Genomic DNA, 19,541 nt, shown 5'->3' with positions numbered 1-19,541 from the left:
TACATTAATGCTGAAAAACAGATAAAAAAGATGCCCGTCAAGTATCAAATCACATTTTATTGATATAAATATCACATCTCATTAACATAACTTGAAATGTAGTTAAAATGTTTAGCAAAACAAGTCGTGACAAAATGGAGATTAGTGCAGAGAAACGATGTGAGCCTGCTTTGCTGCTTTGGTTACGAAACTGATTTCAGTCTCGTAAAAGCGGCATTAATACAGGTTTAAGAACATTTAATCAGCGTAGTGTTTTCACTTATTAAACCAAAACCTGGATATCCGTGCTCCAAAGTTTGGAATTCTTACAAACCCTCTACATGCTAACGCTAGTGAGCTCAACTGGAAGCATGACAGAAAAACATACCGATCGGTTCCACTTTCTATGCCACAAAGAAGAGTGAGGTTAAAAACCAGCATAAAACTCTGTTTAAGAATTTCTCACAATGTCAAACTGAGTCTGAGTTTTTACAGCCAAACTGGACAAGTTAAAAAGAAAAACCCTGATGCTCAGTTTTATAGCAGGACTTTTGGAAAAACTCACATTTTAGTATCCTATTTTAATTTTCTTTAGCTTTAATTGGTAGAAAAACAAAACGAAACACAATATAAAAAAAATACAGTAAAAATAAAAATGAGGTATAAAACAAATTTACAAAACATTTACTTTGGGTTATATCTTTGGGACAGTGTCGGCCATCTTGCTCCCTTCTGAGCGACCTTCCTCTGGGGTGGTCGTGCTTTCCGACCGGGTGTCGCCCTCCCCCCGAGCGATAGCACCAAGGGACCCTGCTGCCGGCCCGTTGTTAGAGGCTCTCTGCGAAAGGAGACAAAAGAAACTTTTCTTTAAACCTGTGACGTTGCTATAAGAGGAAGCTGGAAGTGAGAAGTGGGATTTCCCTTCCTGTGTCAGGATGAAAGCTTTACTGCTGCAGAGGTCTAATGACAGAACAAACACACAAATCCCTCCACTTAACAGCTCGTGGCCACAAAGAATTCTCCCTGAGAACGAGTGTGTGCTCACACATTCAACAATAACAGTTTTTAAGCCTCTTACAACCGACTCTCCAACCCTGAACAAGTGTGTGTTAGAGCTGTTATCGCGGTCAGAATTACACCACACGTGTCTTTGAAAGCAAGTGAGGCTTCCAAGTGTTGGAGGATGCTGCTTTTACAGCTCCACACGCTGGTGACAGCCATCTTCTTGACACAAACGTTCTCTCTGAGCGAGTTTTGCGCTGTGCAGATGTGTGTAGCTTTATCCGTGACATCTGCCGGGGTGCTACTTTGAGGATTATCATGTGTTTAGGGGACTGCCTTGGACTTTGAAGATGTTTAACTCATGGCTTTGAAAGGACTTGAAGCCATCTGCAGACAACAGATCAAACGTGACGCACCCAAAACACAGGTAGAGGGTCGTAGACAGCTGTGTAATCACTGCTCTTTGGTCTCACGTACACAGCTGTGTAATCATTCTTGTCTATTTCATGGATGAATGTGCAGTCAGCACGAGTTTATAGGTGTGGGTTAGTGGGTTGAAGCCAGCTGTGTCATGACTACTTCCTGGATGGTGAAACAAACTTCGGTTACTGCACACAAAAAATGTTTAATTTAAATCTGTTATAAACGCGTCTACACTGCCTGGACAAAGGAAAAGATCACACACTAGTGTTTGGTTGGACCTCCTTCCCTGTGTCATTGTTTCTAGAAGCTTCTGCAATAAGCCTTCTCCAGCACATCCAAAAGACTCTCCATGGGGTTCAGGTCTGGACTCTGTGGTGGCCGATCCATGTATGAAAATGTCTCCTGTTCCCTGAACCACTCTTTCACAGTCTGAGCCCCATGAATCCTGGCACTGTGCCATCAGGGAAGATGGCTAACCTGCTCATTCAGTATATTCAGGTAACAGCTGACCTCATTTTTGGACACATGATGTCACTAAATCTAGACCTGAACCTAGACCTGAACCTAGACCTGACCAACTGCAGCAACCCCAAATCATAGACTGCTCCAACATGCTTGTACAGTAGATACAAGGTATGATGGCTACATCCCTTCATCTGCCACTCTTCTTACCCTGATGCTCCATCACTCTGGACTCATCAGACCACATCACCTTCTTCCATGGCTCCAGAGTCCAGTCACTGGTTAGTGGTTTTCTTTAGGTTACACAGCTGTTCAGTCCCTTAAGTTCCTTCACATTGTTCATGTGGAAATGTTCTAACTTTCACTATTAAACCTCATCCTGAGTTCTACTGTTGTTTTTCTTCCACCTGATCCCACCAAACGTTTAGGTGATCACCATCATTCAGGATGTTTTTCTGACCACACTTCTTCCTGGAAGACGATGGTTCCCCACCATCCTTCCAAATTTTAATCATGTGTTGATCTGTCTGAACCCAGTTTTAGTAGTTTCTGCTTCTCCTTAGATTTTCTCTGCTTGATGCCGATGATCTGACCCTTCTTAAACATTTTTTCCACGACCACGGGACGTGTCTTTCTACACGTTTGTCTAAGAAATGAGAAGCCATTGCATCAGTTGGGATTAAATAACTTGTTGCAGCTGAAAGATAACGTTTAAGACTAAGAGACTTGTGGGTTTGCTGTAAGACCATAAGTCAGACCTCTATGTACTTTAATGCAGTGACTAAAGGGGTTAAAGTCTGAGGCCCTGATAGGGAGGAATGACAGATGAAAGTTAGAACATCTTCAAGAACCAAGAAATAGAAGTCCAGTTGACACTAACAAGCTCTTAGGATTATATTTAGTTGATTAGCTATGTTTGTGGGGAATCCCGAATGCAGCATCACTGGAACTTAACCTTCTGAGACCCGAGCTTTAGTTTGACTTGCATATGAGATTTCTTCCAGCTATCCGGGATTAGGAGGAACCAACTAAAAGAATTTTATGATTTATGATTATACAGGTTTTTATGGTTATATTTTTGTTATTATATATGATGTAGATATAAATATCATTTTAAAATGAAAACTAAAATCTCTTCTGATACCACCAAATGGCAGTGTTAGGTGTTCAACAAGCCCCAGTTACACAGAATTTAGTTTTGTGGGTATCCTGGGAGTAGTCCTGGACTCAGACCTGGATTTTAGCAGTTATATTAAGACTTACTTAAAGAACATATCGGGGATTAAAGGACTGATGACTCAGCAGGATTTATAAAAACTTGTCCATCATTTATCCTTAGTAGACTGGACTACTGTAATGCTGTCCTCACAGGTCTCCCTAAAAAGTCCATCAGACAGCTGCAGTTAGTCCAGAACGCTGCTGCTCGAGTCCTCACTAAGACCAGGAAAGTAGATCCTAGAACTCCAGTCCACAGATCTTTACATTGGCTTCCTGTCTGTCAAAGAACTGACTTCAAAACCCTGCTGTTAGTTTACAAAGACCTGAGTGGTTTAGTAATTTGGGCCAAAAAGACATCTGCATGATCCTGAAAAGCTGTTGCGCCAATCTCAGAAGGAAGCAGTTGATCTCTAGAAGTTTAGCCGACTTCAGAAAAAAGACGAGTTGAATGCGTCTCGTTTGAATCATTAAAACATTTAATTTTGTCTGGAGTTCTTCAGATCTCACCTGGTAGACAGTGGGTGGTTGCTATGGCGATGCCATACAGATGAGAGCGCTGGTCAGGCAGGTATTCATCAGTGAACTTATTGCTCTCTTTGCTTACTGCGATCACCCCATCCCTGTTAAACAGAAAACAGTAAAAGGCACTGAGGGCTGCACGCTTGTGCTCATTAAATACAACTCGATAACAGATAAAAAGAAATGATCCTAAAATAAAGGAAGATAAATGATGGCTACCTCCTCCAGTCAGTGTAATAGAAGTGGTCCTTGTAGTAGACCATGCTGAATGGGTAGTTGAGGCTGGGCTGGATCACTCTTCGGCCGGACCCATTGGGAAATACACACTCTAAACGCTTTGTACCTGAAAACACACAACAGAAACTATTTCCATGTTTCCACTTTTTCCTCATTTCCAGTTATTCCTGCTACTATTTACCTGCTATCCTCACTAAACCAACTCCAGCTCAGCTGCTTTGTGGCGCCACCGTGCATCAGAAACGTCTTCTTGGCTTTATTCCAGCCATAGAGGAGCATTATTTTTCTTCTTTTCACACACACATAGAACTTTCTGCTCACTGGTTGATCTTTGGCTGCTCCTGATTGGACGTTACCGTCAATCTAAGCTCTCTGATTGGTGGAAAGTCTGACAGGAAGTGGCTTCATCATCATGTCCAGGTCTAAATAGAGGTCTCTTAGCAACATAGTAGTGATGGTGATGTTTTTATGGTGAAATGTGATAAATAATGCTGTTATGGATCACATTACTGTTACAGGATAATATCAGGGGTGGAGCAGCACCTGCATGGACATCAGTGCAAAATCCATGTATTGTGTCAAACTTGTGATTTTCCCTCATTAGAAAGCAGCAGTTCTGAACACAGACTATGGTAATAAAATAAAATAAAATAAAATAAAATAAAATAAAATAAAATAAAATAAAATAAAATAAAAAAGTTTACCTGCATCAGCCCAGCAGACTTGTCCAGAAGAGGAGTCATACGTTAAAGCGTTGGGCAAACCAATCCCATCTGAGACCACCACTCTGCGGTTTTTACCGTCTACAGATGAAGTCTCGATCTTCGGAGCCTCTCTGTTCCAGTCCGTCCAATACAGAGTCCTGCAGGGAGACGAATTAGATTTGCATTAAGCTGACCATTACCACTGACCTCTTTATTAGGCACACCTACTCAGCCAATCACATTGCAGACACTCGATGCATCTAGTCATGTAGACATGGTGAAGACTACTTGCTGAAGTTAAAACTGACGATCAGAATGAGGAAGAAAGGGGATTTAAAAAACTTTATTTACTGGTATTTTCACACACAACCATCCCTAGGGTTTACAGAGAAGATGGATGTTCTTGTTGATGTCAGATGAGAATGGGCAGACTGGTTGGAGATGATTGAAAAGCAACAGGAAGTCCAATAAGCACTGGTTCCAACCAAGGTCTGCAGAACAACATCTCTGAACACACAACACGTCCAGCCTTGAAGCAGATGGACTACAGCAGCAGAAGACCACACCTGGTGTCTCCTGCCAGCTAAGAACAGGAAACTGAGGCAACAATTCACACACACTCACCAACACTGGACAATAAAAGAAGGAGAAATGTTGCTGGTCTGATGAGTCTCCATTTCAGCTCCACATTCAGTTGGTAGAATTTTGTGGAAACATGAAAACATGGATCCATCCTGCCTACAACGTTTCAGGCTGTTGCTGGTGTAATTGTGGGGGGAGATTTTCTTGGCCCACTTTGGGCCATGTAAGCCCTGTTTCTATGCTTTTTTCTTTAGGATCAGGATATCTGATCCTAGCTGTTTTACTTTTTCGGGACTGTTCCGTTAGGGTCTTATGGATCCGCCCCTAAAAGTAGGAGCTTGACTCTACAATTAAGTGATTGGGCAAAAGATTCTTTTGTTACTAAGAACAAAGCAGGAACAGCTCCAGATTTAGTGGTTTTTTAAAGCCACATGCCAAGAAGAAAGAAAAAAAACCCATTTTAAAACTCAGTTTGTCTCAGATTAGAGAACCCATCTTTCCATCTGAGAGACTCTGCCTCTCTGAGATGCTCCTTTTATACCCAGTCAAGTTACTGACCTGTTACCTGATTAATTGTAAAATTGTTACTGTTTTGTTTTTTTCTTTGATATAATTCAAGGAAGGCGTCACACTATAATGTAGCTGATGCATCAGTCACTTACACACCGCCTACCAGGTTAGGGTAGCGTTACCTGTGGAGCCAAACTGTCCTGTTCAGGGCCGGACCCCTGGGTGGAAAAAAGGCTTTAGTACCAACGTGGCCTGGTTTAACCAGCACAGCCTACCTGAGTATTGTTGCTGACCATGTCCATCCCTTTATGACCACAGTGGAGCATCTTCTGATGCTACTTATAGCAGGATAATGCACCATGTCACAAAGCTCAGATCATCTCCACCTGCTTTCTAGAACATGACGATGAGTTCACTGGACTCCAACGGCCGCCACAGCCACCAGATCTCAGTCCAGTAGAGCAGCTTTGGGATGTGGTGGAACGGGAGATTCTCATCATGGATGCAGCCGACAAACCTGCAGCAACCGTGTGATGCTGTCGTGTCAATAAGAAGAAAACCTCTGAGGAAGGTTTCCACCACCTGCTTCATCTATCACACCAAGAATAAAGCCAGCTCTGAAGGAAAAAGTTTTTATTTATATGGACTTGTTCTGGTGCTGAGTGGCCTGATCTGATCAAATATCCCAAACACATGAGAGCACAGAGCTGCTTCATGCTGGTGAGTTCATGGTCAAGTTACTCTGAGCAACAGAGACCTTTGACTTGTGCTCTCTTATCCAGGTCATTTTCCATCTGTATAGATCAGGGAACGTGGACCACACTGACTCAGACTGTCCAGTCACAAACAAACATCTGCCTTCCTAACAGACCTGTTTTCATGAGGAATCAAACCGTCCTATTGTTTAGAACGCTTCAAAATACAAAAATCTGCCCAGCAGGATGATGACGCAGCTTCCAGACAGGGCTGCTTATGATCCACACTGCTTTTCATCTCGAGACATTAACGCTCATTTTGGGAGTCCAGTGGGAACTACAGGTAACACACACCACATGGACCATGTGCTGAAGGATTTGATGAAGGTGTGGGGGCAGCAGATGTTTCTTCGGGGTTGTATGTGTGCCTGACTGAAATGGTAATTACCTCCATGACTGGCTTTCCACCGAGAACACATATATTTTCACTGAAAAAAAACAAACCTGAAACACACATTTTAAGGCTTTATTATCTAAGTTATTGCTGTTAAACGTGAATCAGTCATATTAATCCTTAAAAGTCTGTTTGGTCCACCTGTTTTTTTTAATCCCAGCATCAGACATGATGTTTCCAGCCTCAGCTGTCAGATTATTAGGCTAAAATTATGTAAAATGAAATCATCAATAGATATAGAAGCACAAAGACCAACCAGAAGAAGAAAACAGAATTTATTACTAACAGTACTTAAGTACTTAAGAGTACTACTTAAGAGTAAGCTATCCATCACAATTTACCCCTCAGAGTTACACACTACCGTTCCTGAGACACTGATGAAAAGTTTTACGTTTTAAGGGTTAACACACTTAAACGTGCATAACTGTTGATTATGTGATCATCTAGAGTGATGAAAAGCAGATGTTCATGCAGAGTTGACCATCAGTTTTCTTGGCTCTGCTGCAGAGAGAGCATTAAAAATCACCTATATGACACATGCGTTACTAAAAGGGACGCTCCACCCTTAAATCCAATGGAGACATGTTTACGTTACAGGCTCGAGCCGAGACTCCAGACTCAATAAGCTTTTTTATTTGCTCTGTACTAATTCATTAGTTTCAGACTTTGTTGACTCATAGCCTGTTGGAGGACTGATTTTACTGTTTTAATAACAGCCTGAAAACCATCTGTTCTAATAGAAAACCACTCTGGATGACTCATTCTGTCTCGGTGGAGCACTTCCAGGATGTTACACTTGACCACGAGGAGTGTGTGTGGGCGGATGAGATCTGCAGGCATGTGCAAACAAGCAAGTGGATAAATGGCTTTTTTACCCAGTGGATGAAACCACTATGATGGCCCGGGGGTTGACCAAGTGTGTGTCAAACAGGGTTCGTTTCCCAGTGCCGTCCAAGTTGGCCCTTTCGATCACATCGGGGGACGAGTCGACCCAGAACAACAACCTACGTTTGACGTCCACCGCTAAACCCTCTGGACTGACAAGATCTACGGGGAGCAGGGAGACCACACAGAACATTACGCAACATCCATCATAGACAGAGCTGGCATGTTATCACATGGTAATAACTGTATAAATATATATATATATATATATATATAGTTAACGCGTCAAAGAGTCCATAAAAGCTTTGGCTGGCTCTGATTATACAGACAAAGGAGAGAATCGGTTCATTCTTACTTGTACTGATGAGAATCTCTGGCTCAGCTCCAGATGCCATTGAAGCTCTGTTAATTGTTCTTGCAGATAAATCTGTCCAATACACTTTATTTTCCTGGCAGTCGTGGGCTATACCAACAACTATGGAACCCTGCACACAAGTGGAGGAAATACAGATTTCAGTATTCACATACAGCTGGTCTACTTTTAGTATTGATCAAATCACAACTGAGAGACTTCGAGAACTTTTAACAGATGTGTTGCTGCCATCAGATTCAAAATGAGCTCATATTTTCCACAAAATGATAAAATTTCTAAGTTTCTACATCTGTTGTTGTTTATATTGTACTGGGAATAAAGTATAGCTTAATGAGAAATTATTGTGTTCTGTTTTTATTCACATTTAAATCAGTGTCCCAGTTTTTTGGAACTTTTGTCATTAAACTTGGACACTGATGGTGATGTCCATTGAACTGCATGCACCTCCTCCTGGGGGAAATAATCTGGCTTGGTGTGAAGCTCTGAACTTGCTGTGAATCTATAAAACCTGAAAATCTCTTACATGCAAAGTCAACAGCGTTGTGGACTGAGCTGCATCTAGTCTGGTCCCTTTGAGAGGTAGCACTCCAATTTTCTGTCCCTGAGCGTAGAGCAGCGTGACGTTAGTGTTTGGAGGAGGGGTCACATCTGGGCGGGGCAATGGATGAACGGTGGGCGGGGCCACTGATGGAAGGCCTAAGGCAAGATACAATAATACAACCACATGTTAATCTGATCACGTAAACATACAAAAGTCATTTGTCTCAGGTTACTTACATCCAGGTTTGACAGCATCATGTGATCGGGTACCAGGAACCTCCCGTCCATCCTGGTCCACACACCAACAGTAAGTGGTCTCCCCATAACATTGGACTGGACTGAAAGTGCACGAGAATCAGAATAATTTAGTACTTCTTTAGAAATTTCTCATTTAAAATGATTCTAGTCATGATTACAATTCATAGATGGGTAAATACATCTTTAGATAAACAACAGCTCATTACAGATTACACTACCAGTCATAAGTTTTGGGAAACTTTCCCCTTAAATCCAATAGGAAAGCTTCCCAAAACTTATGACTGGTAGTGTACACAGTGTTATTATTTATTTAACAAAAGCAAACTCAAAAATGCAGGAAAATGTGTCAAAAACTAAATCCAATCTTACAATTTCCATCAAGAATAGGTGGCATCTAGCTGCTAATCAAACACAGATTAATGGATCATCATGAATGTGAGCATCTCTATAAAACTAAGGTTTAGTCAGTTTGCAGCTCTGCAGAACTCAGGTGTGTTAACATGAAGTCAAGGAGGAAAGACATCAGCAATGACCTTAGAGAAGCAACTGTTGCTGCCCATCAGTCTGGGAAGATTATCAGAGCATTTCCAAACTATCTGGAGTCCATCATTCCACAGCGTGGACAATCATCTCAGGAGTGGACGGCAAAAACCCAAGAATACATCTCTGACTCTCCAGAGGTCAGTTAGCAGGTTCAATGTTAAATCAGAAAAAGACTAAACCAGTATGGCTTGTTTGGTTGCAGGAAAAAGTCTCTTCTCTCTAAAAACAACATGGCAGCACAGCTTAGGTTGGCAAAGCTATGTCTGAAGAAACCACCAGACTTCTGGGTCAATGTCCTCAGGACAGACCAGACCAAAGTGGAGATGTTTGGTCAGAATTTCAGGCTTTCAGCACATACACCTCATAGCAGCTGTCAGCACGGTGGTGGAGGGATGATGATCTGGGCACCTTGCAGTCATTAAGTGGACCATGAACTCCTCTGGACACCAAAGTCTTCCAGACACAGATGTGAGTCCATCTGTCCAACAACTAGAGCTGAACCTGTCTCATGCAGCAGGACAATGATCCTAAACACAGCAGCAGATCTACACCAGAACCCAGTCAAAGTCCAGACCTGAACTTGGTTTAAATGCTGTGGCGGGACCTTCAGAGAGCTGCAGAAACCAATGCTGCAAACCTAAATGACCTGAAACAGCGATGGAAAGACCAATGGATCAAAACTGCTCCACAGCTAAGTCGGAGACTCATAACATGATGTTATGTTATGTGTGGCTCAGTGGGTAGAGTGGTCGTCTTGTAGCCTGAGGGTTGCGGTTCGATCCCGGCCTGTCAAGCTCATGTTGAGGTGCCCCTGAGCAAGCACCGAACCCCAACTTTCTCCTGATGGGTCGTGGATGCATGGATTGCATGGTAGCTTCCACCATCAGTGTGTGAATGTGTGTGTGAAAAGGTGAATGTGAGTTATAATGTAAAGTGCTTTGGGTATCATTCCGGGTACAGAAAAGCGCTATATAAATATAAAAACCATTTACCATTTTCCAGACATTGCGTCTCCTTTTATAAACAATGACGTAGAGTAAATATCGTGTTGTAAATCTGAGGTTTATTTGCCTCATTGTTGGATCTGGCAAAGATCTGTTTTTTTTTTTTTTTTTTTGTTTGTTTTTTTTAAAAAAACATCCTAAAAGATCAAATTTTAGAATAAAAAGTTATATTTTCTATTTCACGTGACATATATGATGCTTACCTGAATTGTCCGTCTGGCTCACACTGAGGCAGGTACTGCTGTGGATCTGGTTTCCCACCATAATGTTCGATCAAACTGGCCCTCCATCGCTCACAGACGCTCTCAGGGCGACTGGTTTGAAACACAGGGCCTACAGGGAACACAAATCCTTTATTAATCCAGATAAACTCCTTCATGTTTGTAATATTATAACTCAGAACTTCTGTTGACATTTATCATTATATATTACATCTCGCACACTTACAGGAAAATCACATGTGCTCCACGTGTGTTACACATGTACATGTGCAAACATGGGGTTTGGGAGGTTTTCATGTGATCCACATGTGAAGAATTTGTGGTACACATGTGAACACATGTTCATGTAAGGAACATTCACATTCTTCTTTGTTTGTCTCAACAAATATCAGAAACCATGTTAAAACCCTTTTATGCTCCCTTTACATACGTAAACAGGTACATCCATGTCAAACATCATACTTTATGTGTCCTTTACGTTGGCTTGGTCATTAGCCAATACTTCCACCAAAGGGCAGTGCAGAGTTCAGAGTTCACCTCCAACTTCTGACACCAGTTTTGGTTAATAGTAAACATGGTAACCACGGAGAAGATCATGATGACGCTCATTCTCAGAAATAGACATAAAAAGAGGCTGTGCAGCCATTAATTATGGTACAGCTTTTTCTACTTTCTTTGTTTCACACTCTGCACATCAGCTAAATGGATCAAGGTCAGAAAGCAGGCCAGGGACACCATCAACCGGGATGAGTGAGCCTTCATATTTTCACACACCTGGGACTCAATCAGCTATACTGCTCAACACTGCCCCCCAAGGTTTCCAGTGGTACTACTCCATTTGCTCCATTATGGTAGGAATCTACAAGGGCCCCAAAAATGGACCAAATTACCAAGTAAATGAAGCAGAAGTCAGATTAAATGATCTGTGTCCATCTTTTGCTTAGTGTAAATAAACCATTACACGTTTCCACTTGGAAAGTAGTCACACAAGAAGAAAAAAGATCCATTAATAATCCTTTTATAATCACATCACTGCTGTCTGAATTGTAATCTAATCAAATCGTGATGTGCCAGAAGATTCCCCTCACCTGGTCTATCACAGTCTATATGTGAAGGTGCTAATTAGGTATTCTAAAGCCAAACTTTGCAAACATTTCTAGGAAAAAAATCTTTCAAAAGTTCTTGTTTAATTTTGTTTACATATTAAAGTCAGAGGTTTTTACAGAGGGGATTTTGGATATTTCCATTTATCACTTCATAATTTAGAAAATACTCTCAACAACTACAAAATACTGTCAACTACACAGACCAGTTACAACATATAAGCATTTTTTGCACAGACACATGTAAATAAAATAGACAGCAGATCAAACAATCAGAGCATCAAACCTCATCTTCCTTAGTATTCTTGGTTAGAATAGCTTTGAGCATCCTTGCATGACGTCAACTGTAAATCAGCACTCTCACCTGGTTTGTTACAATCTTTAGGTTGTGTACCAGGTGGAGTCCTGGTTCCTGCTTGCTCCTGTCCACTCTCGTCAACACACCAACAATGTCCAGTGGAACCATGGCACTAAAACAAAAATGAAGCTGGGTTAGGCATTGCATGTATAAGGCAAAACAAGTTAAACAGCTGTTATTCAGTGCAGACCTGCAGTGGTATGTACTGTCCTTCTGTATCACACTGGGGAACATAAGCTGCTGGATATCCCTCCTGTGCTCTCTTTCTATGGTGTTCACACAGTGTTTTGGGTTGCTCTTGTTCATCTGGAAATGGAGTTATCACGTAAACTGCCTGTAGTAATTTAAGTGAAATATAAACAATCCACAACAATCTACATGTCAGTAATGAAGTTCAGATTGGCCTTATTGTTCCATTATGCTGATGATATTCAACTTTTACTAAAGATGGGGTAATGTGACAGCCTAACCTGGTTTATCACAGTCTCTTGGTGGTGTACCAGGTGGAGTCCTGGTTCCTGCCCTCTCTTGTCCAGTGCTGTCCACACACCAACAGTGGCCAGTAGAACCATGGCACTATCGCAGAAATATGAGATAGTGTAGTTATAACTAAAACTATACACAGTCATATTAAAACTCAGTAAAAAAAAAAGAGTCTGAGATGCAAACCTGTCTTGGTAGATAGTCTCCGTTTTCATCACATTGTGGTACATGAGCTCCGACTAAAGCACCAGAGGCCTGTATGCTGTCTCTATGGCGCTCACATGGACCCTGTCTATCACCTGGGTAAGAATAGGACTTACATTAACAGTTTATTTACCAAAAAAAAAAAAAAAAAAAGTGTAGAGCTGTAAGATACAAGAATTTTTTTTCATAGTTCATATAAATATTAGAGTCTAGAAGACTTGATTTTGCAGCTTTTGTGACTCAGTTGAGTCAGACTCAATTAGAGGTCAAGAAATCACAAGTGTAAAGTGGCTGTGTAACAGCTCAATGCACCAACGTAAATCTCAGTCTTTAAAGTGGACCTGGCTTGATCATTTCCATTCATTTAATTATTAATTTTGGATACCTTGAAACTAGTGTTGCATTGAGTGGATTTGGGCTAAGTGTCTTCTGAATGGTCAAATTCCTGAAGGTTTGCCAAGGAGGCAGCTAAATCCACACACAACTAGAGCCACAATTTTTCTTTTCTTTTTTACTTTGTCCTGTCAAGCATCATGGCAGCAGATTGAAGGCTGGTGTGTTATGCTGAAAAAATGTGGTGTACCAAGGAGGAGCTTTGCAGAGAACATGCAAACTCTACACAGAAAGGCCACTGTTTTTTATCCCTTCCCAACCAAGGCTCAAACCTGTGACCTTCTTGCTTTTAAGGCCGCTGTGCTAACCACCACACCTCCATGCAGCCAGAAACTGTATTTGGGTGGAACCATAAAATTTGCATGTTTGGCAGCTATGTTTAGAATGGTATAAAACAGAGATTTTCTGTGCATTATCATTTTTATTTAAATCATTGAATTTTATTTTGTGTTCTTTAAAAAAATTTATCAAGATCTCTTGACATTTCAAGCACACTTTGGGGACCTTAAGAGGCTGCTATGTTTATGCTTTGGGGGGACTTTAGCTGGAAAAACATGCCATGTGATCTTTGTGCTCTCACTAATTGTCTTTTTACAGTTTATAGTGCTGGAATAGTTTCTGTTCACATGTCCTCTCAAATGTTTTCAAGGCTTTTCTCTTTTTAAGACTTTCAAGTGGTTTAAATAACTCTGCTTTGCATCTCATTGGTTGCTCACAGTTGCCACTTGTAGCTTTTTTGGAAAATAGTAGCTAAAGGGCGCTAAATATTGTGGCAAACTTACTAAGTTGGCAACGCTGCATTTGCACATAAACACATTTATAAATGCAAAAATATTTCATTTTTTTTAGCAGCTAATATACAGTTTCTGAGACCTACTGCATTACTTTATGGTAAAAACTCAAAACCCTGTTGTTTTACAATCTGATTCTTGTCTACCACCCCCTGGTGGACACCTTTTTCACTACAATAATTTGGACATATCACACAGTAATAAACGGTTCAAATACGCTAATGAATTTAGTTTTTACATTTTGTTAAAGGGCCAAATAAAGACTTCAGATTACAAAAATGAGAAATTTCTGCTCATTATTTCTTGGTTCAGGCATTAAGTGGTTAATATTTTTTATACAATCCACATTTACAAAGTAATGCAGATTATACAGAGAATAATACATTAGCAACATGTCAATAAAAGGTTTCTTAATTTGATGCTAGTTACTTTTGGGGAAACAGTTGCAAGATTGTGTTGAAATGTCAGTTGCCAGGTCATTTCTTACAGCTCATGAAGAAGCTGGTCAATGATTGCTTCACATGCCAGAGGTTCATCATGTTCTGCTTTAACATTCAGACAAGACTCACCTACTCTGTCGCAGTCCACAGATGGTGAACCAGGTGGAGTCCTTGTTCCTGGTCTTTCCTGTCCTGTACTGTCCACACACCAACAATGTCCAGAGGAGCCATGACACTACACACAATTATAAAAAAAATAATATTATAAACTGCAGTCATAAAGCACAATTACAAAAAAACAAAACAAAAACAAAACAAAACAAACAACTAAAACTCAGTAAAACAGCATTCTAACCTGCCGTGGAAGATATTCTCCATTTTCATCACATTGTGGTACATAGGCTCCAACTGAAGTACCAGAGGCCTGGATGATGCCTCTGTGGCGCTCACAGTGACGGCCTGTATCGTCTGGGACACACATTAAGAAACATATACTTATGCTTTCAGATAAGAGGAAACTTTTACATAGTTCAGAAAAGTTATAAAACAGTTTTCATTTCAACCAGATGGTTGTTACATCACTTCAGATTTCCCCTCTGAAGCATGAATGTAGCAGGAAAAAAAGCTCCTAAAGAGATGTTGACTTTTAGTTTTATAAGCTTTAGACGTTGGGCTTCACAAGATCAGCATCCATCCATCCATCCATCCATCCATCCATCCCTCCTTCCCTCCCTCCCTCCATCCATCCATCCATCCATCCATCCATCCCTCCTTCCCTCCCTCCCTCCCTCCCTCCATCCATCCATCCATCCATCCATCCATCCTTCCCTCCCTCCCTCCCTCCCTCCCTCCATCCATCCATCCATCCATCCATCCATCCATCCATCCCTCCCTCCCTCCCTCCCTCCCTCCATCCATCCATCCATCCATCCATCCATCCCTCCTTCCTTCCCTCCCTCCCTCCCTCCATCCATCCATCCATCCATCCCTCCCTCCCGCCCTCCCTCCCTCCATCCATCCATCCATCCATCCATCCATCCATCCATCCATCCATCCTTCCCTCCCTCCCTCCCTCCCTCCCTCCCTCCCTCCCTCCCTCCCTCCATCCATCCATCCATCCATCCATCCATCCCTCCCGCCCTCCCTCCCTCCATCCATCCATCCATCCATCCATCCATCCATCCATCCATCCATCCATCCATCCTTCCCTCCCTCCCTCCCTCCCTCCCTCCCTCCCTCCATCCATCCATCCATCCATCCATCCATCCAATGCAGGGTTAATAGGAAGAATTCAATGTGAAATATTGTGTAAAGTTGTGACAATATTGTTTGCAATAAATAAAGCACTAAATACTCCAACATTCACCTGTTCCACCTGTGCATGCTAGTTAGTTGTAGAAAATACTTAAAAATACAATTTCCTTCAAGTGGAAAGCAGCCCTCATTAGGAAACCAGTGTTTTTCATATTTCATATAATTGGGCTGATATCACAAAAAATGATAAATTATTGTAAATATTAGTAAGACGGATGTAAATCTTCATACAGGTTTTCATACCTGCTTTAGAAATAAATAGTTTAACACATCAGTGCATTTCAGCTTAGTCTTAACTATTTAAGCTGATGATTTTCTTTAGACGTTATAGAGCTGGAATTGTTTCTCTGTTACTATTCCTATTTTTTGTCTCAGCTTTTTGGGCACAACCCACCCAGTCTGCTGGTGCTGCTTCCTCATAGTGCCATCATCCACCAGCCCTTACTGCTTGTTTCCTACAGCTCATGAAGAGACTCACCTACTCTGTCGCAGTCCACAGGTGGTGAACCAGGTGGAGTACTGGTTCCTGGTCTTTCCTGTCCTGTACTGTCCACACACCAACAATGTCCAGAGGACCCATGACACTACATACAATTATAGAAGATTATGTATTTACAGTTGCTGTAATATTTAAATGAAGTGAAATGAAAGATGAGATGCTAACCTGCTGTGGTAAATATTCTCCATTTTCATCACACTGGGGTACATAGGCTCCAGTTAAAGGATATCCCTCTGGACTGGTGGTCTGTACACTGTCTCTGTGGTGCTCACAGCGGGTCCTAGGACGCTGTGGTACATCTGGATAAAAACAGAGGGGCACCCTTGCCTTAATTTGTAAAATTTTTTCAAGACAAATCGATATTAGCATGAGAACGTATTAGATGGTCTAAAGATTTGGGATGCATCCCCTTCATCTTCTGCTTATCGTTTGAGATGAGATCTAGTGAGTCTGTATTAGATGTACCAAGAAGCTATTTACCCTCTTCATTAGAAGGGCTGTATGTATAATCTTGGTCTCCACAGAAGCCAGACATGTAAAAATAACTACAGAAGTGTCAGATATTTATATTTTCTGTTGTGTTCCAGGTGAATTTACATTTTCACAGTTGGAAATATAAATTGTTATCTCTGTGTAAAAACACTTTAATTAAAAATTGGAAGCTACTGGCCCAATTTATCTGGAAATTTGAGAAGTAGTCCTAAAAATTTGTGAACTATTTCTAAAAAGTAGTAAAGTGGTCCTAAGAATTAGTAAAGTGATCCTAGGCATTATTATTTGTCCCAGGAAGTAGTAGTAGTTCCAGGAAGTTGTAAAAGTAGTCCCCAAATTAAGTGGTCCTAAGAAGTAGTAAAGTGGTCCTAGAAATGAGTAAAATAGTCCTAAGAAGTGGTCCTGGGAATTAGTGAAGTATTATGTATTTTTGATCATTTACTTAAGAGTAAATAAGCAAAAATACAAACAAAAAAGTGAACATGAGCAGTTTTACAGATGTTTTAAGGGAGGCGGTACACAGGTAAATATACCGGTAACTCATTGGCCAATTTCAGTGATTGACGCCTATATTTATTGTCATCGGAGCAGCCAAGGATAGCCCCCAAATTCATCTTAGAAACACCATGAGGGTCCAGAAATAAGTAAACCCCAAGGTATTATAACACAGGAAGAGTAAATACTTTACTATAAAACCTCCTTCATCTCCATGGAAACTACCGGGTTCATTTCAAACAAAGGTTTGCTTGAAGTGAAGACATTAGCAGAAGGTCTAAAATGGACAGTGCTGTTCCAATATTTTTCTTTTATTCCCAATAAATTGTCAATGCTTGTTAGAGTCTTTCAGCTGAGTTTCTGCCTGTCATGTTGCTACGCTACATGTTAGCATTGCTGCTTCCTGGTGTCTGCAAACTTCTATACTGCTTGCATCTCATGCTGCCCCTTGTAAAGTGGGGTCTCTCGGTTAAAAAGTTAAATTCCCTTCTGTTAAGCTGTATGTTGCTAGGCAACACAATCGGACCATTAGAAATCTTACTTATGACTGGTGTTACAGGTAACATCCCATGAAAAGTCACATCAGCTGGTACCTAACTGTGAAAACTGACAAATGTGCAACCATTCAACTTCCCACTGCACTCATTCACACCTGTGTCTTTCTTCTCACACCATGACCCAACGCCCTCAATAGAGCACAACTCTCAGACTTGGACACACACTCACATAAACATGCTGTCTGTTTGATTTGTTAGAGAGTTGAGGAATTAGGGGAGTTCACAGGTCAGTGTTTTACAAGAAAGCCTCAGAGAGTTGTGACATAATACACCTGCTGCAAACTACGAGTGGCTTTAGGCATTGGTGGGAAGTTGAATAGTGGGTGGGAGGTTTCTATTTGTGTATATTTGTCTTACTCACTTGGGTTGTCACAGTCTTTGGGTGGTGCTCCAGGCAATGTCCTGGTTCCTGGTCTTTCCTGGCCCCCACTGTCCACACACCAACAATATCCAGAGGAACCATGACACTGAAAATAAATTTTCCAGTTGTAGTTTAACAGAATAATAAAAACTCAAATTTGCTAAATACCAATGAGGTGCTGACCTGCAGTGGTGTGTACCGTCCTTCTGCATCACACTGGGGAACATAAGCCCCTGCTACAGGAAGACCATCTGGACTGGTGGTCTGGACACTGTCTCTGTGGCGCTCACATATGGTTTTAGGCCATTCTGGTTCATCTACATAGTCAAAGTCAAAGAGGTTTATTTGTCACATGCACAGTTATACATAGTACAATTGTACAGTGCCAAACAAAATACTTTTAACTAATCTAATTGTTTTATTGGGGATAAACTCAAGATAAAAAAGTAATACCTGCTCTTTCACAATCTTTTGGTGAAGTCCCAGGTGGAGTCCTGGTTCCTGCTCTCTCCTGTCCACTACTGTCCACACACCAACAATGTCCAGTGGAGCCGTGACACTGCAACGTGGGATTAAATCCTAAAATCAGTACATCTTTTAACTGAAGACTTAGCCATGTAGTTAGCTAGCCTGTGCCCACCTGCAGGGGTCGGTACTGCCCATCAGAGTCACACTGAGGGATAAAGGCTCCGAGACTTGGACGTCCATCAGCTTCTCCACTCTGAAGACTGTCCCTGTGCTTCTCACACTGGGTCTTTGGTCGACCTGTGACAACAATTTCATACAAAATTAAATGAATGAAATGCACTTTAATCCTCTGGAAGAAAATTATATTGTAGTAGTTTCTTTTTTATATAGAAATAATTAAGTGTTGATCATATTGTTCAGAAGGGCAATGGCAGTTTTCTCTTTGTCTTGTAGCTACATGAAGAGGCCTCTGACTGAACACACTCTGTTGTTTTCTCACTGTGAGTACAAGGTGTGAATAATTGATTAAGGGTCTTGATTCTTCATAGATACTATAGATGAAAACTTTTGCTTGTTAACTTGATTTTGAAGAGCCGGATCATTTGATCCCACAAGTAAACAAATTTTCTATTGTCATGGATACTCATAACAGATCTTGAAAGGGTCCAGTGTATGAGAAGAAACTACTTGATTAGCACAGCCTCCGAACCAGAGTAAAAAAAAGGAACATATGAAAAAATACCCGACCCACTGAATGAGTGGGTTCTCTCTGGGTACTCTGGTTTCCTCCCACCATCCAAAGACATGCATGTTAGGTTAATTGGTCACTCTAAAATCTCCCTAGGAGTGTGTGTGAGCGTGAGTGGTTGTTTCTCTCTGTGTTGGCCCTGTGATGGACGGACAAGCTATTCAGGGTGCACCCTGCCTCTTGTTAATTGTTGGGATAGGAATCAGCTCCCTCGCGACCCTCACTG

General features: G+C 41.3%; 1 protein-coding gene across 4 annotated transcripts in view; it reads right to left on the bottom strand.

Moving 5' to 3' along the window:
- Positions 1-37: 37 nt before the first annotated feature.
- The window catches only part of nid2a (nidogen 2a (osteonidogen)), a 52,636-nt gene continuing 33,132 nt past the window's right edge, over positions 38-19,541 (bottom strand). Inside the window, exons 18-38 of one of the 4 annotated variants that reach the window (XM_041978910.1) lie at positions 18,740-18,864; positions 18,553-18,658; positions 18,283-18,416; positions 18,100-18,205; positions 16,360-16,493; positions 16,174-16,279; positions 14,737-14,849; positions 14,511-14,616; positions 12,740-12,852; positions 12,541-12,646; positions 12,261-12,376; positions 12,077-12,182; positions 10,592-10,721; positions 8,821-8,921; positions 8,567-8,739; positions 8,026-8,155; positions 7,661-7,832; positions 4,545-4,702; positions 3,823-3,946; positions 3,592-3,704; positions 38-817 (exon numbers count right to left, since the gene is read on the bottom strand). In XM_041978910.1, the coding sequence (XP_041834844.1) occupies positions 807-817; positions 3,592-3,704; positions 3,823-3,946; positions 4,545-4,702; positions 7,661-7,832; positions 8,026-8,155; positions 8,567-8,739; positions 8,821-8,921; positions 10,592-10,721; positions 12,077-12,182; positions 12,261-12,376; positions 12,541-12,646; positions 12,740-12,852; positions 14,511-14,616; positions 14,737-14,849; positions 16,174-16,279; positions 16,360-16,493; positions 18,100-18,205; positions 18,283-18,416; positions 18,553-18,658; positions 18,740-18,864 (2,483 nt within the window). In that variant the 3' untranslated portion in view covers positions 38-806. The remainder of the gene's footprint in view (positions 818-3,591; positions 3,705-3,822; positions 3,947-4,544; positions 4,703-7,660; positions 7,833-8,025; positions 8,156-8,566; positions 8,740-8,820; positions 8,922-10,591; positions 10,722-12,076; positions 12,183-12,260; positions 12,377-12,540; positions 12,647-12,739; positions 12,853-14,510; positions 14,617-14,736; positions 14,850-16,173; positions 16,280-16,359; positions 16,494-18,099; positions 18,206-18,282; positions 18,417-18,552; positions 18,659-18,739; positions 18,865-19,541) is intronic. The other 3 variants (XM_041978913.1, XM_041978912.1, XM_041978911.1) reach the window with 3 other exon arrangements.

This window comes from Melanotaenia boesemani, chromosome 24 (genome assembly GCF_017639745.1).
Source record: "Melanotaenia boesemani isolate fMelBoe1 chromosome 24, fMelBoe1.pri, whole genome shotgun sequence".
NCBI lineage: Eukaryota > Metazoa > Chordata > Actinopteri > Atheriniformes > Melanotaeniidae > Melanotaenia > Melanotaenia boesemani.
This window is presented reverse-complemented; position numbering and strand designations above follow the sequence as displayed.